At 48.5% G+C, this 16,992-nt stretch overlaps 2 protein-coding genes across 2 annotated transcripts in view; both read right to left on the bottom strand.

Annotated features, from left to right (window-relative positions):
- JAG1 (jagged canonical Notch ligand 1) overlaps positions 1-4,140 on the bottom strand; it is a 35,257-nt gene extending 31,117 nt beyond the window's left edge. The window contains exons 1-2 of the mRNA XM_043478905.1: positions 3,574-4,140; positions 2,835-3,140 (exon numbers count right to left, since the gene is read on the bottom strand). Coding sequence (XP_043334840.1) covers positions 2,835-3,140; positions 3,574-3,654 — 387 coding nt within the window. The 5' untranslated portion in view covers positions 3,655-4,140. The remainder of the gene's footprint in view (positions 1-2,834; positions 3,141-3,573) is intronic.
- Positions 3,957-16,992, bottom strand: part of LOC122448388 (translation initiation factor IF-2-like) — a 29,232-nt gene continuing 16,196 nt past the window's right edge. Inside the window, exon 3 of the mRNA XM_043479664.1 lies at positions 3,957-5,026. Coding sequence (XP_043335599.1) covers positions 4,154-5,026 — 873 coding nt within the window. The 3' untranslated portion in view covers positions 3,957-4,153. The remainder of the gene's footprint in view (positions 5,027-16,992) is intronic.

Below are 16,992 nucleotides of genomic sequence, written 5' to 3'. Positions count from 1 at the left end.
CCTAAAAAGCTTTTCAGGCTGCATAGTGGTAATTACACTAATGTATTTTTAATGAGCAGGCACTCCTGGGATTTAGTACTAATTTTGGAAAGTGCAACTTACCCATTTCGGTGATTTCTAAATGGTTATTCCCCAATCTCTTCCCGTTGAGCCCAATTACCTTTGATAATGTATGGTCTTATCACTGGGTCCTCTGATTGGAGGATCATAAATCAGCCTCATTGCTTCAAGTCAAGCCCCTTCCAGCAGCACTGCTAGGGTAATTAGAAGCCACAGAAGAACAGCACCGCCAGGCTGGGGCAGTGGACCCCAAGTGGGACACAGTCAGATACTGTCCAGAGGGCAGACCCACACCACAGAGCGGCTGACAAGGACACGGTTCTTGGATTATACTTCACATCTGACCAAATCATTGCCTCCTCTCCCATTCTAGAACATGAGCGGTTGTTGGATTTGGGTTATAATTCCAAACAAAAGACGTGAATTACACCACCTTCTAAAGTGACCTTCTCTGCACTCTGAACCACCTCTTTACCACTTTCAGCAAAACCTGGGAAGACCCATGCTGATGGTAACTGTGGCTGCCTAAGGGTTAGAAGCTTAGCAGCCTGGAAGTTCAAGGTGTGTGATTGTTTTAAAAAACCATATCCTCCTTGAATTCTGTACCCAATTCAGTTATTACCTATTCAAGATAGCAGCTTTAAATAGGCACACTCATTAATATTTAATTAGCAAGCTGAAATGAAGCTGTGCAATCTACTTCCATACTTAGGCAGCCACCTAAGTGCTTTCACTTCAGTTAACACTCACGCTACAATCATTCTTGCACATTACAGGCGTTAGGGTTTCTCCAGCTACACTGGGGCAAACAACACGGCACACCCCAAGTCCACACTCCCGTGGGAAGTCAGGCACAGCAGCCCTTCTGGGGGTGATGGGGTGGGGACGTGTTTATGAGGGACACAGGCATTTGGCCCAGCTTCAAAAGAACCACACTCGCAGTGCAGCCCCAGCTGTCTTCCCCATTCGAGAAAAGCCAAGAGTCTATTTCATGGTTGGTGACCCGTGGGGCCTGAAAACCGCAGAAGAGCACCAGCGAATCCATCCTCTCCTTGCCCTCCTACACCGCTTCCGCCCATTCCCATCTAGGGCTCTCCGCCAAATGTCAAAAGGAGACAGACACACCTTCTGGGTCAGCCTCCCCAGGCTCATCCCGGCTGGTGCTCTGACCCTGCTCCCCACGAGGAGCCTCAGCCAGCCCCGCAGCTTTCCCACATCACTAACAGGATTCCTTTTATGGTCTTGTGAAAAGCGAGGGGCTCCACACGGGTCCTGCCGGCGGTGGGGCCACCTGCGGGCCCCTTCCCCCTAACTCCAAACACACGGTCAAGGGCGAGGGCCGTCAGCCCTCACAGTAAACTTGGGTCCAGCCAGATTAAAACGTGGCCAACCTCTTTAGCTTAGAGTTCTCCCTAATAGGGGATTAGCAAACAAGATAAACGCTCTTTGTAAAAATGAAATCCCGCAACAGGCCCAGTCCTCCGTTCTCAGAGAATCCCACAAACCACAGGGTTTTATAAGCCCCGTTTAATGGCACGTTTCTGATAACTGTCTTATCTCAGCCAGGCAGAGGGCACTCTGTAGTGCCAGCTCCAGTCAGCGCGGGCCTGAGAGCCGCCGGGGCTTCCCACACACTCCGAGGCCAGCTCCCTCCCCCCTGCCGCAGTCAGGATCCCAGCCCCAGCCCGCGGTAGGAGGCGGCAGAGCGCGCCCCGTCCGAGCACGTGGCGGAGAGGACCCCGCGGGGCACCGAGCGCCCCCTCTCACCGCCCGCCCGGCGAGCCCCGGTCCTGGCACCGAGTCACGCCTCCCGGGCGGCGGGAGTGGGCCAGAGGGCACCCACACGTCCCCCTCCCCTTCCTGCTGCGGCCGCGCTCATCTCCTTCCACCCAGCTCGGGATGTTGCCGGGGCCTGGAGCGGCTCTTGAGCCGGGGGGCTCTGGATTTGCTCCCGCAGGGCCTGCCTCCGACGAGCCGCCCGTTCCCGGCTTCTGCGTGCCCCCCAGAAGCTCACGGGGGCCGCGCGCCTACCGGACGAGGGCGCACCCCCGCCCTTCCCGGGGAAGTTTGCAAACACAGCTGTTCCAGAGCCCGGGAACCGCTGGAAGTGAGGCCACCAGAGCTACGCCGCGCGGGGGCGAGGGCAGGAAGGGAACGGCAGGGGGCGGAGGCTCCCGGGCCCGCGGCGCGGGCCAGAGCCGGGCCAGCCCGCGGCGCCGGCCCCCCCACCCCCCGGCCCTAACCCGGTCCGGAGCGCGCCCCCGCAAGCACCGAAATCTCCCGGGGAGCAGCGGGAAGCGGGCCCCCCACACCCTCCAGGAAGGACACGCCCGCCCTCCGGGCTTCTCACGGGAAACGGGAGGGTGCCAATTGGACGGCGTTCGGCGGCCAGAATTGTGCCCTGCCGCCTTCCACAGCGCATCAGGTTTAATTGGTTGAGCAAAGATCATCCATAATGACCTCCTGGCTCGGGCGGTTACTCTGGGGCCTCCAAGTTGCAAGTTTCAACCGGCCCTCCCGGGAGCCTTGCCCCACAATACTCTCTCGAGCCCCACTTTCCACTTTTTTTTTTTTGCGCGAAGCAAAAAGTATCCGGGCTGGGGCCTGCCAAGATCTAGCACAGAGCCTCAGCTCCCTGACGACCCCCGCACCCCCGCATCGACGTCCCCGGCCTGCGCCGAGTTTCCAGCCAAGGCCCTTTAAATCCCTCTCCTCTCGCAAGAGAAAGCAGAGCTCGGCCCGCGGGTCCGACCCCCGGCCCGGCCGCCACTCACCGGCCAGGCGAAACTGAAAGGCAGCACGATGCGGTTGCGTTCGTTGCCGCGACTGGCCTTGAGGTCGAAGGTGTTGCCCCCGATGACAGGCGTGGACCCCGAGCCGAAGCTGCACGGTCCCCCGGCCGTGACGCGCGACTGGTACTCCTTGAGGCACACTTTGAAGTACGTGTTACACTCGTCGCGGGAGCACTTGCGGTCCCCCGGGTTCCGGGAGCCGCCGCAGCAGTTCCCGTTCTGAAGCTCCCCGTTCACGTTCTCCATGGACAGGATCTCCAGCTCGAACTGCCCCGAGGCCCCGCACACCTGCCGGCGAGGGAGGGAGAGAGGTCAGCGCAGGGGAAAGTTGTTTTCTTCGAGGGTGGAAGCGGCGACTCCCTCCCCGCCCTCCCCGACGAGCCCTTGGCGCCAAGTGAAACTCATTTTGCAAAACTGGGTGCAAGGACTCAACGCGATTCCCGGGCTTAAGAGTCTCGAGTGTGGGAATGATCCGACACGACGGTCCCCTGGGAACAGGAGCGGCGCGAACGCGCGTTCTGCCTAGCTGGGAGGGTACATTTGGGAGCCCGGGAGTCCCCCTGGCCCAGGTGCAGCCTATCGGGCGCAGGGGCCCAGGCGGGAGCCGGCGCCCCAGGGCTCCGAAGCCCGCTCCAGACGCTCAACCGCTGGCGTCCAGGAGCGCCGCGAGGGGAGGGGAGAGGGTTGGGAGGGCCGGGAGGGAGGCCCCACGGGCTCCTACCTTGGCTCGCAGGGCGCAGAGCAGGGCAAGCAGGAGGCTCAGGGGGCGCCCGGGCCGGCCGCGCGTCCGTGGGGACCGCATCGCTGCGCCGCGCGCCGCGGGCACTCGGGACGCCGCCGCCGCTGCTGCTCGCGCTGGTGCTGCCGTCGCCGCTGCCCCTGCGGCCGCCGCGTCCCGGCTCTAATATACTCCGCCGATTGGAGCATGCACGACTGGAAAACAACACCACTTTTCAAAAGCCCTTTCAAGAGCGGCCCGTTCCAGAAGGCAAAGAGCCCGGCCTCCTTTTATTATTCTGATGGCTTCTTTGAGGCGCTCCCCCTCCTCTTCCACCTCCTGGCTTTCTTTCCTTCTCTCGAGCTCCCCTTCTTTTATTATTATGATTATGCGCAGCCTTTTATTCCCTTTCAGATCAGCTGCTTGAAGAGGAGGGAGGGAGGGGAGGAAGAAAAAAAAAAAAAAGCCGGAGCCCAGCTCGCGGGCCAGCCGCAGGTAGCACAATGACGCGTGCCCGCCCGCCCGGCTCTCGGAGAGGGACTCAGGGAGCGGGTCTGGGAGCCGCGGCCGGGGCTGGCCACCTCTACCCAGCGCGCGGGGCCGGCGCATGCGTCCGTTCATATTCATGAGGGGCGTGCCCGCCCGCGCCACGCCCCCGGCGCTGGGCGGGGGGGACGAGGAAGGGCCCGGGGGCTCCGCGGCGCGCTGGGCGGCGCGGGTGCCGGGCCGGTGCAGACCCCCACCTGCGGGCGTTCGGGCCCGGCGGGAGCGGGCGGAGCGCGGGGGGACGTAAAGTCTCCGTTGCTCGGGGGCGCGCGGACTCCGCGCAGACCGCCCCCTCGGGCGCTCGGGGCAGGGAGCCTCGGGCTACCCGTCGGGGTGTAGGCGCCGCGGCGCTGCGGAGCGGTCGGAGCGGGGCGGCTTCCGCCTTCCGAGCCCCCTGCGTCAGCTGCGGCTTCGCCCCGGGCGCCGGGCCCGCTCCCCGAGAGCGAGCAAGCGCGTCGCCCGGAGCGGGCGGCTGGCGGCGGCGGCGGGGCTGGCGCGCGGGCCGCCGGCTGCTCGCCCCGCGGAGGCGACCTGGGCCGGCGCTGCTGGGAACTTGGGAAAACTTTCCCGGAGCCGGGTTGGCCGCAGAGGCGAGGGGAAGCCTCGGCCGCGCCCCGCCGCCGCCCAAATCTGAGTCTGCGGAGCCCGGGAGGGCCCCCAGCTTCCTTTTCCAACCGCGCCGGGGCGGAGGCGGAGAGGCCGGCGGGATGGGGGGGCGAGGGCCCCGCGCAGGCTCGGCGCGGGGCCGGGGGAGAGGCCGGAGCCCTGGGGCTCGTCCTCCCGCCCCGCCGCCCGGGACGCAGTGCCGGGATTGCACCTGTAGGCGGCCTCGGAGCCGCTCTGGGTGGCCGGAGCCCAGCCTGGGAGAGACTGTCTCCCCGCCGTCGCCCGGCAGCACAACTGGGCTTCTCTGGGGTAGCAGTGGAAACCAGTGCTATTTTCTACCTTGAGGCGAGCCTCGCAATTAACAGCGACACTCTAGGTTACAACCAAGGTCAAAGGAAACCTGCCCAACGCCTCTACCAGCCGCTTTCTGGGGGGACCTGCTGCTGTGTTGGAGGGGTCTCTTTAGGAAAAAAATCGATTTCCCCTGAAAGATGCACCAAGTTTTGACCCCTATATGGGGTCCGTCCTACGGGAAAGCGTGACTATTTAGGGGCCGGATCGTGGCTCAGACCTTCAGAAGCTGTTGACCACGATGGGCTGCAGGGGTCAAGGGAAAATATTTTCCTTTGTTAAAAGAGAATAAAAGGGTGGCTAATTGTGGCAATTTGTGGGTGGGTCGATACGGACAGTATTTTCAACGCTTGATCTCATCAGGCTAGAGAATAAAACAAGGCGGCTAACTGACCTCTTTACACTGGTTCAGAATCACCAAGGATGGTTTAGGAACATTGGCATTTTAACAGCCTAAGAGAGACAGCTTTTTAATGGTAATATGTCCCATCTTGATGGTCATTGCTGAGAGACCTAGTCCATATTTTGGAAAGTACATTTCCAAGAGCAGAATCATAAACAGTAGCAACCGGGGTGTTTTGCCTTAATATACCCCAGTCCCAGCTCCCCCCAATTATCCTAAATACAAGACATCCAGCTTTCATACATAATCACATCTAAACTTTTCTCACCAACATTTCCACAGAAACCAATCTCTCCCACCTTCTATCTGCCCCCCTTCTCACCTCTGCCTCCAAATTTTCCCTAATTGGGGTGTTAAGTAATGGTTTAAAAGCAAAATGTTGGTGTTGGGGGGAAAAAAATTCACAAAAGCTAGTATGGTCTTAAAATGCTCACTCCTTGGCGTTCCCCATGTCTGAATCTGTTTTGTTTCTGTGCCCCTGTGGCCTGTTCCCCACACCCCTCAGGAAGGAGTCAAGCCGTTAGCTGAAGAGTTTAGATCCAGACACGGGACTGGATGGCTGCCTGAGATGCCAGATGCCTTCAGGTGGGAATATGATGTGCATGTAAACTGAGGTCAGCTCCAGGCCACAGGTGAGTTTAGCCCCTTGGAACATCGATTTCTGAGGGATGGAAACTGTTTGATTAACCCTACCTAAAATGAGTGACTGAACTGAAATGTCAAATCACGAATAAACATGAAATTCTCAGGTGAAGAGTATGGTGCCCCTCAGCCTTCCTGAGCTTGGGAACCCACTCTTAGAGAAGACAGCTGTGGGCTAGCGGGGATTCTTTGGAGAATTTTCAGTTGAGCCTCTTGCTGCTAGTTGGTACTCCCCCAAAAAGCCAGTCTCGTTTTCCACAACCGACATCAAGGAGATGTTCTGCCCTATACTTCCTCCCAGCCGGTTCTCAGCCTCCCTCCCTGGAGAATGGGGAACTACTTCAGAAAAAACTCAAATATGCAAACTCCCCCTTGGCCAGAAGTCCTCAACCTTTTTTGACAGCAGGGACTGGTTTTGTAGAAGACAACGTTTCCAGGGACCAGAGATGGGGAGGGATGGTTTCCGGATGATTTGAGCACATTACATTGGTTGTGCGTTTTACTTCATTACATCGGCTCCACTTCAGATCACCAGGCATTAGATCCCAGGGGTTGGAGATCCCTGCCCTTGGCCACTTTGCATCCTGCCTTTGGGTGTAGCCTATAGTAAGTGACCATTACAGAAAAATGTTCCCGTGAACACTGCTGTGTTTAGCCATCACACCTGTAAGAAGGGGAGAGGCTGGTGGCTAGTTCCTGTCTAGCTAGTCTTGTGTGCAAATCATAACTGTCTTTAAGTATCTTTCTATTTTAATTTAAAAAAGATGATGCATTGTTTTTCTTTTTCTGCAAAACTTCCCTACCTTTGCTGAATCATCAACAAAAAAGTAGTGCTGAAGCCCCCCCAACACACACACAACAAAGGCTTACTTAAAGATATTCAAGCTATAATAACTGTATTTAAATACATTTAGTTGGCTTAAGTCCCTGGTTAATTGACACTGTGATGAAAATCAGCAAGTCAATATTTATTGAGAACTTCATGACGTGCAACAACATGGGTGATCTCAGAAATATGAAGCTGAGTGAAAGAAGCCAGACACAAAAGACTACATCCTGTCTGAATCCATTTCTATGACGTTCTAGAGCAGACAAGACTAATCTATGGTTAAAAAAAAAAAAAAAGAGTAAGGAGATAGGAAGGTGGAGAGGAGCTGGGAATGACCTGAGGCCTCTTTTGAGGGTGGATCTGTCTCTGGATAAGGCTTTGGATTACACAAGTGTATGCACTTGTCAGGATTCTATTAAATAGTACACTTAAGATTGGTGCATTTCATTGCATGTTCAAAAAAAATTAGTAATACTCAAATTGAGTTAGTTACATGAGTGCTGAAGTATTCAGAGGAAGAGAAATGCTACTTGCAACTTGAAAATGCATAAAAAATTAGAGGAACTGATGGATGAAGAAGACTGGATCACTTGATATATGCAAGAGCAAAATATTAAAGTGTTAGTGATAGGATCTAGGTGGTGGGTACACTGGTGTTCATGTAAAATTCTTTCAAACTTTTCTGTGTTGAAATTTTTCACTATAAAATGTTGAGAAAAATAATTATTGATGTGTCAGGTATTGTTTAGGTGCTAGTAATACAGTGGATAACACAGAATAATGGACTGAATAAACTAGAGGGCATGCTTGTAAGGGAGGATGATAGTTCATTTTTTTCCTTTTGTAGTTCAAATGTTGTTGCTTATCAACCAGCTGATGATAGTTTAGATTGTGGTAGTGAACACACAGGGCTTCCCAGGTGGCTGTGGTGAAGAATCCGCCTGCCAATGCAAGAAACGTGGCTTCTGTCCCTGGGTCGGGAAGACCTCCTGGAGAAGGATACGGCAGCCCACTCCAGTATTCTTGCCTGGAGAATCCCATGGACAGAGGCGCCTGCGGGCTACACCATCAGACACGACTGAGCACCCAGACAGTGAACACAAGGAAGGCAGCTTCGTTCCCCACACTTTTTCTCCCTAATCCTTTCTTTCCAATAAGTAAGAGTGAGAGTGAAGTCGCTCGGTCATGTCCAACTCTTTGCGATCACATAGACTGTAGCCTACCAGGCTTCTCTGACCATGGGATTTTCCAGGCAAGAGTACCAGAGTGGGTTGCCATTTCCTTCTCCAGGGGATCTTCCCAACCCAGGGATTGAACCCAGGTCTCCCGCATTGCAGGCAGACGCTTTACCCTCTGAGCCACCAGGGAAGCCCAATAAGTAAGAGAGACAGGTCCAAATACAGAGAAAGGACATGTGAAATATCTTTCAGTATCTTCCTTTTTCTTTGAGGATGAAGTTTATGCAAGTTCACAAGCCCCCTTCCATGGAAAAGTAGTTGTGATATGTTTCTGTCCCTTTTCAGCAGAAGCGAAGGACACATACATGTCCCCCAGGCTCTCTACCGTATGACCGTCTCAGAAAATGTAAGCCTTTGTAAACTCTGTGTAGCCAGCTCCCCAGAGAAGCACATCATCTGATTACACAGCCACCTCCATGGATTATTCTTATTCTTCCACATCACAAGGAGTCCTGGACCAGAAAAAAAAAAAAAAAAAGAACCACCTGTGGGCAATGAATTAGACATTAACAAATCAGGATAAAGTTATACCTCCCACCACCATCATAACCAGACCGCAATTTATACACCCAAGCACGAACTGAGTAGATCTAACCATTTTTTCCCCCAAAGCTTCCTTTTACATACACAAGAGATCTGAATTCATTTTCTTTGGAAACTAGAACGATGAATTTCTTGAATTGTCAACAGTAATTTTGTATGAGCTTTGCTTTAAACATTGTTTTGGTTTTGCCTTGAGCTTGGGTATTTATAATTTTGCCTGTCTTGTCCCAACCCTGTTTCACATTCATTATCTGGAAATCTATCAGGCCAAATAGTTACATGTCCATGTCCTCTTTAACAAGCCAGTCACAGAAAGTAGAAAAACCCCAAGATACAAAACCCAGGAACCCTGGGACTAATTTCCTCATTTCACTCCTTGAATTAAAACCAAAAGTTTTTTAAATGACCTTTCATAAGTTTATATCTGCCTGCCTGCAATGCAGGAGAGCCAGGTTCGATCCCTGGGTCAGGAAGATCCCCTAGAGAAGGAAATGGCAACCCACTCCAGTACTCTTGCCTGGAGAATCCCATGGACAGAGGAGCCTGGCAGGCTACAGTCCATGCAGTCGCAAGAGTTGGACATGACTTGGTGACTAAACCACCATAGTTTCATCATTTAATGGGGCAGGGAGAGTGCTTATAGAATGTCCTGTTTTTTATTTTTATTTTTATAGTGGAGAGTCTTCTTTGAGTGAAAATCGTGGGTATAAATTGCTGTTAAATTGGCATTCTCAAACAACCGTAAATGATTCACCCATCTTCCTTTTTCTGGTGATAACAGTGAGTTTTCTGTTCTGTGAATGACACCTGAATGACTTGACCTGCGGATGTTCTGGGATAATATTTTTGAAACTAAATTAGCCATTTGTACAGTTGACTGATCTGAATGAAACTACCAATTTTCTATAATTTGAAAGTGTGACTGAACTCTTATAAATCTTTTCATCTCCTAAAAGGCTCTGAAAATTACACTTCCAAAAGCAGTTGAAGTGAGTGAAAGTCGCTCAGTCGTGTCCGACTCTTTGCGACCCCATGGACGATACAGTCCATGGAATTCTCCAGGCTGGAATACTGGAGTGGGTAGCCTTTCCCTTCTCCAGGGGATCTTCCCAACCCAGGGGCTGAACTGAAGTCTCCCTCATTGCAGGCGGATTCTTTACCAACTGAGCCGCAAGGGAAGCCCTAAAGCAGGCAGCATTTGGAAAATGTGAACACCGCAATATGATTCACTTTTCAGCACTTTTTCATCTTGTTTGCACTCACCTTTTAAACCTGTGCAAACCCAAATCTGCCTCCAGAACTCAAAAAAAAAAAAAAAAAATCAAAGTGGTTGTTGGAACTAGAGAAAAGGAGAGCTAAATATATCCAGTGATCTGAGAAAATTTCAAAACATGCATAAATGTGAGAGTCAAAGAAAGGTGATTACACCTGCCGATGGCACGAAAGCCACAGGGCCTCAAATCCCAGTGTTTCATGTTTGGGTTAATGGTTCTCAGTAAGTAACACGACTGTGTCTGTGTTTGACATTTTTGTTCTCAAGCCAGTGATTTCTTTACTGATGGCTTTCTCTCAGAAGTTATTAAGGACATAAAATGTGAACGATTGCAATGCTTAAGGTTATTTTTTCATTTAGAAGGTAAATAGTTGTTTTTATTATTGTTTTGATGCCAAGAGCACCCAAGGATGGCTAAAGAAACATTAGCTTGAGCACAGAAATACTGGCACAAGGAGTACCTATAAATTTCAGATCTGTGGTTACAGGTCATAACAGGTTACTGATACACAGATTTTCACAGACATCATTCAGAAATGATTTAGGGACACATCAAAGATTCTTTTTTGGAAATTAAGGCATAGAAAACTTTCAATGATTATAAAGAAAGTTTCAATTCTAAAAGATGATTTCAGTGAACTGGTAATTTTTTTCAAAGGCACGTAAAAACTAGAGAAGCCAATTACATTATTTTAGGATAGTTTGGCAATAATTCATATGAGGAGGAGGTGGGGGTTTTAATAGACCACACCTGTGACATGCCTTAATTGTGTAATCAGGCTACTAAGAATGGGGGAAGGGCCACAGTATGAGGTTGCATTACTAGAAATTCGGGGGTTAGCAATCATGGAAAAATAGCTCCAGCATGCTCCACACTAGCCTTCACACAACTGAAGGGTTCTCACCAACTCTCAGCATTATTTTTTAACAACTGTGGTAAATACACATAGGATAAAATTTGCCAACTTAACCATTTTTAAGTGTACAGTTTAAAAGTGTTCATTTAATCCACATTGTTGTGAAAACAATCTTCAGGACATTTTCATCTTCTCAAACTGAAACTCTGTATTCATTAGACAATTCCCCATCTCTCCCCTCCCTCGACCCCTGTCGGTCACCATTCTACTTTGGGTCCACACATGTGACTATTCTAGGTACCTCACGTAAGTGGGGTCAAACAGCATTTGTCTTTTTGTGGCTGTCGTTTCATTTAGCCAGTGTCCCCAAAGTTTATCCATGTTGTTGCATGTCAGAATTTCCTTCCTTGTAAGGCTGAATAATAACCCATTTGTATGCATATGCTACATTTTGTTCATCCATTCTTCCGTTGATGGACACTGGGCTGTTGTGAATAATGCTGCTATGAACATGGGTCTACAAATATCTCTTCAGGATCCTGCTTTCAGTTCTGTTGCGTATATGCTGGGCACCGTTTTAAGAGGCATATCGACCGATTGGGTCATGCTCAGAAGGTGGTGAAAGGTCAAAAACTGCAGACCTTTAAGGAAAGCATTTGAAGGACTTGGGAGGGTCTCATTGGGAGAAGAGGGAAGAGGAGGCGGAGCGGCTGTCTGCAATATTGGAAAGGCTGCCTTAAGTTGGGGGAGCAGACTTGGGATGCTGTAAGTGGCAGACTCAGCTTAACAGGTGGAGGTTATAAGGAAGTTGATTTTGACTCAGCAGAAAGACAGACTGTTTCCATAAAAGCTATTCCTCAGTGTAACAGGCTGCCTTGGAGGCAGTGAGTACCTACTCTTGAAGGTAATCAAACAGGCTGCTGGGACCACTTGTCAGCAGCAGGAGAGACGGAGGTTCCTCATCCTGGGTGGGATGTTGAACTAGGTGGTTTCCTAGGAACCTCATCTCTATGAGGCAATGGCTAAGTAAATGGGCAGGGTGGGAATTCAGGTCTCTACCCACAAAGAGAATCTAGGAGCCAGTTTTAGACAAATATGATGTTGATCCCACTGATTGGGGATCAGCAGAGCCTGGTGTGCATGGGTGAGAATAACATGGACTTATCTGCTTTCCTAAACTGACTTGTTGAAACTCAGTGACACTCATGTTTACCTAATAGCTGCAGCAAATAAATCAAGTGTAAATGTCACAGAGTTGGTCATCTTAGCCCTGGTCTGTTACCTTCATCTCCCTTGCTCCTCTGAATACCGTCTTGAGGCCAGCAGCATTGGCTCCGCCTGGAAGCTGGAGAGAAAGTCAGATTCTCTGGCCCTCACCCCAGATCATCCGAATCAGAATCTGCAATTTCACAAGATCCCCAGGTGATTCATACGCACGCTAAGGTCTCATCCACACTGAATATAGAGACAGTCTATGCATTAGTTACGCAGAAGTTATGAGAGGTTCTTCCCAATGGCTGTGGCCATATTGTGTCACTGGGTTGGTTACTCAAATCTACATTTTGGGGGTAGATCTCATCAATCATGAGCTCCGTGTCATAATGGGAATTGCTTACATTGATTTTTTTCCAACTATACATTTATACACCAGCCTAGTCTTTAAAAAAAGATTTCAAGTGACTTTCAGGTAAAATATATGAACAAATAAATCTCAGGACCAGGGAAAATGGAGCTTGAAGGTAGATCTTAACCAGGGAGGAAAAAGAATAAAGGAAGACAGGTCAGGCACGACTACCTGAGTGGAGAATTGGATGATAAGCTTGCCGGCGGCCAGAGTGATCAAGAAAAACAGACAGCTGCAAGATTATCTGCGGAGTGCCAAAGGGCTGGTCCCTCAGATGCAGCAGAGCTTTCCCTGGTGTTTTGTGATGCAAGACACCCACATTTATGAAGGTGCATGATTGTGGAAATACAGGGGGGCTTGGGTCTTATATTCATGGAACTCTGAAAATACAACTGCTTCTCAGAATGAAACACTTGGAAGTTGAGGCCTGACACAAAGCGCTGCTCTGAGAAAAGGGTGCGGGGGCGGGCAGGAGAGGGTGATCCCTTGGTCCCCGGGTACATCTTTCTGAGAGTTATGCTAATCCAAAGATGATGCCCAACTGTCTAGCATGGCGGCTTTTTTGTTTCTTGTTTTTTACATACTGCTCAGCGACTATTACTGAATCACTGAATAAATTCTCATGTGTGGGAAATGATTACAGATTAAAATCCTAGCAATTTAATTGTTCTTGTTCAAAAAATGTTTCACAAATTGCCCTGCCCAAAGATTGACCCAGTGTAAGTTCTAACAATACAGTCTGAGACCTCTGATCTTCTAGTTTACATGGTTGTAATTACCTAGGTCAGTAACAGTGAATTTCTTTCTTTTTTTTTCAATTGAGTTCTCTTGTGTAAACTTATTGATTTTGATGAACTCAGTAAACTTTTTCTGGGGAGTAAAACTAATGAGATATAAGTACCTTAATTGTGAGAGAGGGTACTTATAAAAGGCTTTTTTAGATAAGTACTGAAATAAGCCATTTAACTTTCTCAAAAACGTGAGTTTTATGAGAAAAAAATGGTATTTTGGCTAATCTTCAATCAAAAGATACTAGACTTCATTTTTTTTTTTAATCTTGATTTTTTCCAGACCTCCACTCCACAGATAATAGTAATAAGGTTATAAGCTTAGAGCCAGGGAGTTTAAATTTACTTCTCAAGCTTTCTTCATCTAGCCTTTCCTGCTTTCAAAATTGCATTAATACTTCACCTGGCACAAACCCAACATTATATATTATGTCCAGTTCTGTTTTATTTTAATCCTCTTCATATTAACTCACAGTTAAAGCAGGTCTCTTGTGGTAGCAACATGAGAATAAACTGGACATCAAAATTGCATGAATAACACCTAGCATAAGGTGGTCATATAAACAGTACAGTATATTCTTAAGCAAACATTTGATATATATTCATTAAAATACTCTATGTAGACCCGTTTAGTAAAGGCATTGCATTGGAAAAGTACTCAATTAGCTCTAAGATAATTTTTTTTTAATTACAAATTAATCTATGACCGGTGAATTGCAGAAATTCGCCCCAGTGGTTTGCCACCACCCCCTGCCCCAGCCCCACGTCTGTACTGGCCTCATGACTTGCTGCGGCCACGAATCAATGCAGAAGTGATGGTGCACCAGCTCAGCGCAGGCCAAGAGAACTTGCTTCCCTTTCACTTCAAGACTCTGTGGTGGGGACTTCCCCGGTGGTCCAGCGGCTGAGACTCTGTACTCCGAATGCAGGGGGCCCGGGTTCGAGCCCTGGTCATGGAACTAGATCTCACATGCCACAACGAAGGATCCTGCATGCTGCAACAAAGGTCAAAGCCCCCACGTGCCACAACTAAGATGAGGTACAGCCAAATAGATAGATAAATATTTTTTAAAAACACAAAGACTCTGCTGCAGTCATGGAGCAAGCTGGGCTAACTGGAAGGAGGGTGAGAGATTATGGGCAGGAGAACTGAGGATCCCAGACCAGATTTCTCTTGACCAGTCTCCTCTGACCCACCAGTTGACTCCAGACAAACCAGGAAGCCCAGCCTCCGAGGTGATTCACAGACGTGTGAGAAATAACAACTACTCCATTTCAGGTCAATAGGTCTGGAGCTGGTTGGTTACACAGCCCTATTGTAGCAGTAGATAACAGTATGGCCTCCATGGGTGAAAGTTTTGAAAAGTTTTCATTCAGTTCATTTAAATGAAACTCCCCCAAACAGCCCACTCACTTCTTACATCCACCACACCCATCCTCTTGCAGCTGCCAATCTGTTCTCCAGTCTAACAGCTTTTTACAGTTTCCCCATATAAGAGAGGTCATATGGTATGTCTTTGACTTATTTTACTTAATACCCTCAACGTCTGCCCATATTGCTGCACATGGCAAGATTTGTTCTTTTTATGGCTGAATAATATTCCAGTATACATATATATCACAATTTCTTTAGCCTTTCATCTACCCATAACATGTAGGCTGTTTTCATATCCTAGCTGTTGTTAAGTAATGCTGCAGTGATCCTGGGGTGGGGGGATTGCAAATGTCTTTTTAAATTATTGTTTTTGTTTCCTTTGGATAAATACCCAGAAGTGGAATTGCTGGATCATATGGTTTCATTCTAATCCCAAAGAAAGGCAATGCCAAAGAATGATCAAACTGTCACACAATTACGCTCATTTCACATGCTAGCAAGGTAATACTCAAAATCCTTCAAGCCAGGCTTCAACAATACCTGAACTGAGAACTTACAGACATAAAAGCTGGGTTTAGAAAAGGCAGAGGAACCAGAGATCAAATTGCCAATATCCCTTGGATCATAGAAAAAGCAAGGGAATTCCAGAAAAGCATCTACTTCTGCTTCATTGACTATGCTAAACCTTTGACTGTGTGGATCACAACAAGCTGGGAAAATTCTTAAAGAGATGGGAATACCAGACCACCTTATCTGCCTCCTGAGAAATCTGATGCAGGTCAAGAAGCAACAGTTAGAACCAGACATGGGACAACATACTGTTCCCAAATTGGGAAAGGAGTACGTCAAGGCTGTATATTGTCACACTGCTTATTTGACTTCTACGCAGAGTATATTGTGAGAAATGTCAGGCTGGATGAAGCACAAGCTGGAATCAAGGTTGCTGGGAGAAATATCAGTGACCTTAGATATGTAGATGACACCATCCTTATGGCAGAAAGTGAAGGGGAACTGAAGAGCCTCTTGATGAAAGTGAAAGAGGAGAGTGAAAAGCTGGCTTAAAATTCAACATTCAAAAAACTAAGATCATGGCATCTGGTCCCATCACTTCATGGCAAATAGATGGGGAAAAGTGGAAGCAGTGACAGACTTTAGTTTCTTGGGCTCCAAAATCACTGTGGATGGTGACTTCAGCCATGAAATTAAAAGATGATTGATCTTTGGAAGAAAAGATATGACAAACCTAGACAGTGTATTAAAAAGCAGAGACAGCACTTTGCCAACAAGGTCCATATAGTCAAAGCTATGGTTTTTTTCATAGTCAGAAATGGATGTGAGAGCTGGACCATAAAGAAGACTGAGTGCCAAAGAACTGATGCTTTCGAATCGTGGTGCTGGAGAAGACTCTTGAGAGTCTCTTGGACTGCAAGAAGATCAAACCAGTCAATCCTAAAGGAAATCATCACCAAATATTCATTGGAAGGACTGATGCTGAAGCTGAAGCTCCAATACTTTGGCCACCTAATGTGAAGAGCTGACTCGTTGGAAAAGACCCTCATGCTGGAAAAGATTGAAGGCAGGAGGAGAAGGGGGTGACAGAGGATGAGATGGTTGGCTGGCATCATCAATTCAATGGACATGAGTTGAGCAAACTCTGGGAGATAGTGAAGGATAGGAAGCCTGGTGTGCTGCAGTCCATGGGGTCACAAAGAGTCGTACACAGTTAGTGACTGAACAACAAGAATGGTAGTTGTATTTTTAGCTTTTTGAGGAACCTCCATACTGTTCTCCATAGTGGCTGCACCAATTTACCTTCCCACCAACATCGCACAATTGTTCCTTTTTCTACATCCTTGCTGACTCTTGTTATTTCTCTTTGATGTCTCTTTGATGAATAGTCATTCTGACAAGTGTGAGTTGATATCTCTTTGTGGTTTTGATTTGCATTTCCCTGATGATTAGTGATGTTGAGCACCTTTTGTGTACCTGTTGGCCATCTGTATGTCTTCTATGGAAAAATGTCTATTCAGAGCTTCAGACCATTTTTTAATTGGATTTTATTTTTTTTGGTGATTGAGTTCTTTTGGATATTAGCCTATTATCAAATGTGTGACTTGCAATTATTTTCTCCCGTTCAGTTGACTGCCCTTTCGTTTTGTTGATTGTTTCCTTTGTTGTGCAGAAGCTTTTTAGTTTGAGGTAGTCTCACTTGTTTATTTTTGCTTTTGTTGCCATGGGTGAAATTTTAAAGAAAACAGAAACACAAAAATTACTTGTAAGCATGCAATGAGTGGTAATTGCCACTAGTAAACTTCTGTGAGTTAAGCATAACCTGGGGTAACCAACC

The sequence above is a fragment of the Cervus canadensis genome, chromosome 10 (genome assembly GCF_019320065.1).
Source record: "Cervus canadensis isolate Bull #8, Minnesota chromosome 10, ASM1932006v1, whole genome shotgun sequence".
Taxonomy (NCBI): domain Eukaryota; kingdom Metazoa; phylum Chordata; class Mammalia; order Artiodactyla; family Cervidae; genus Cervus; species Cervus canadensis.
This window is presented reverse-complemented; position numbering and strand designations above follow the sequence as displayed.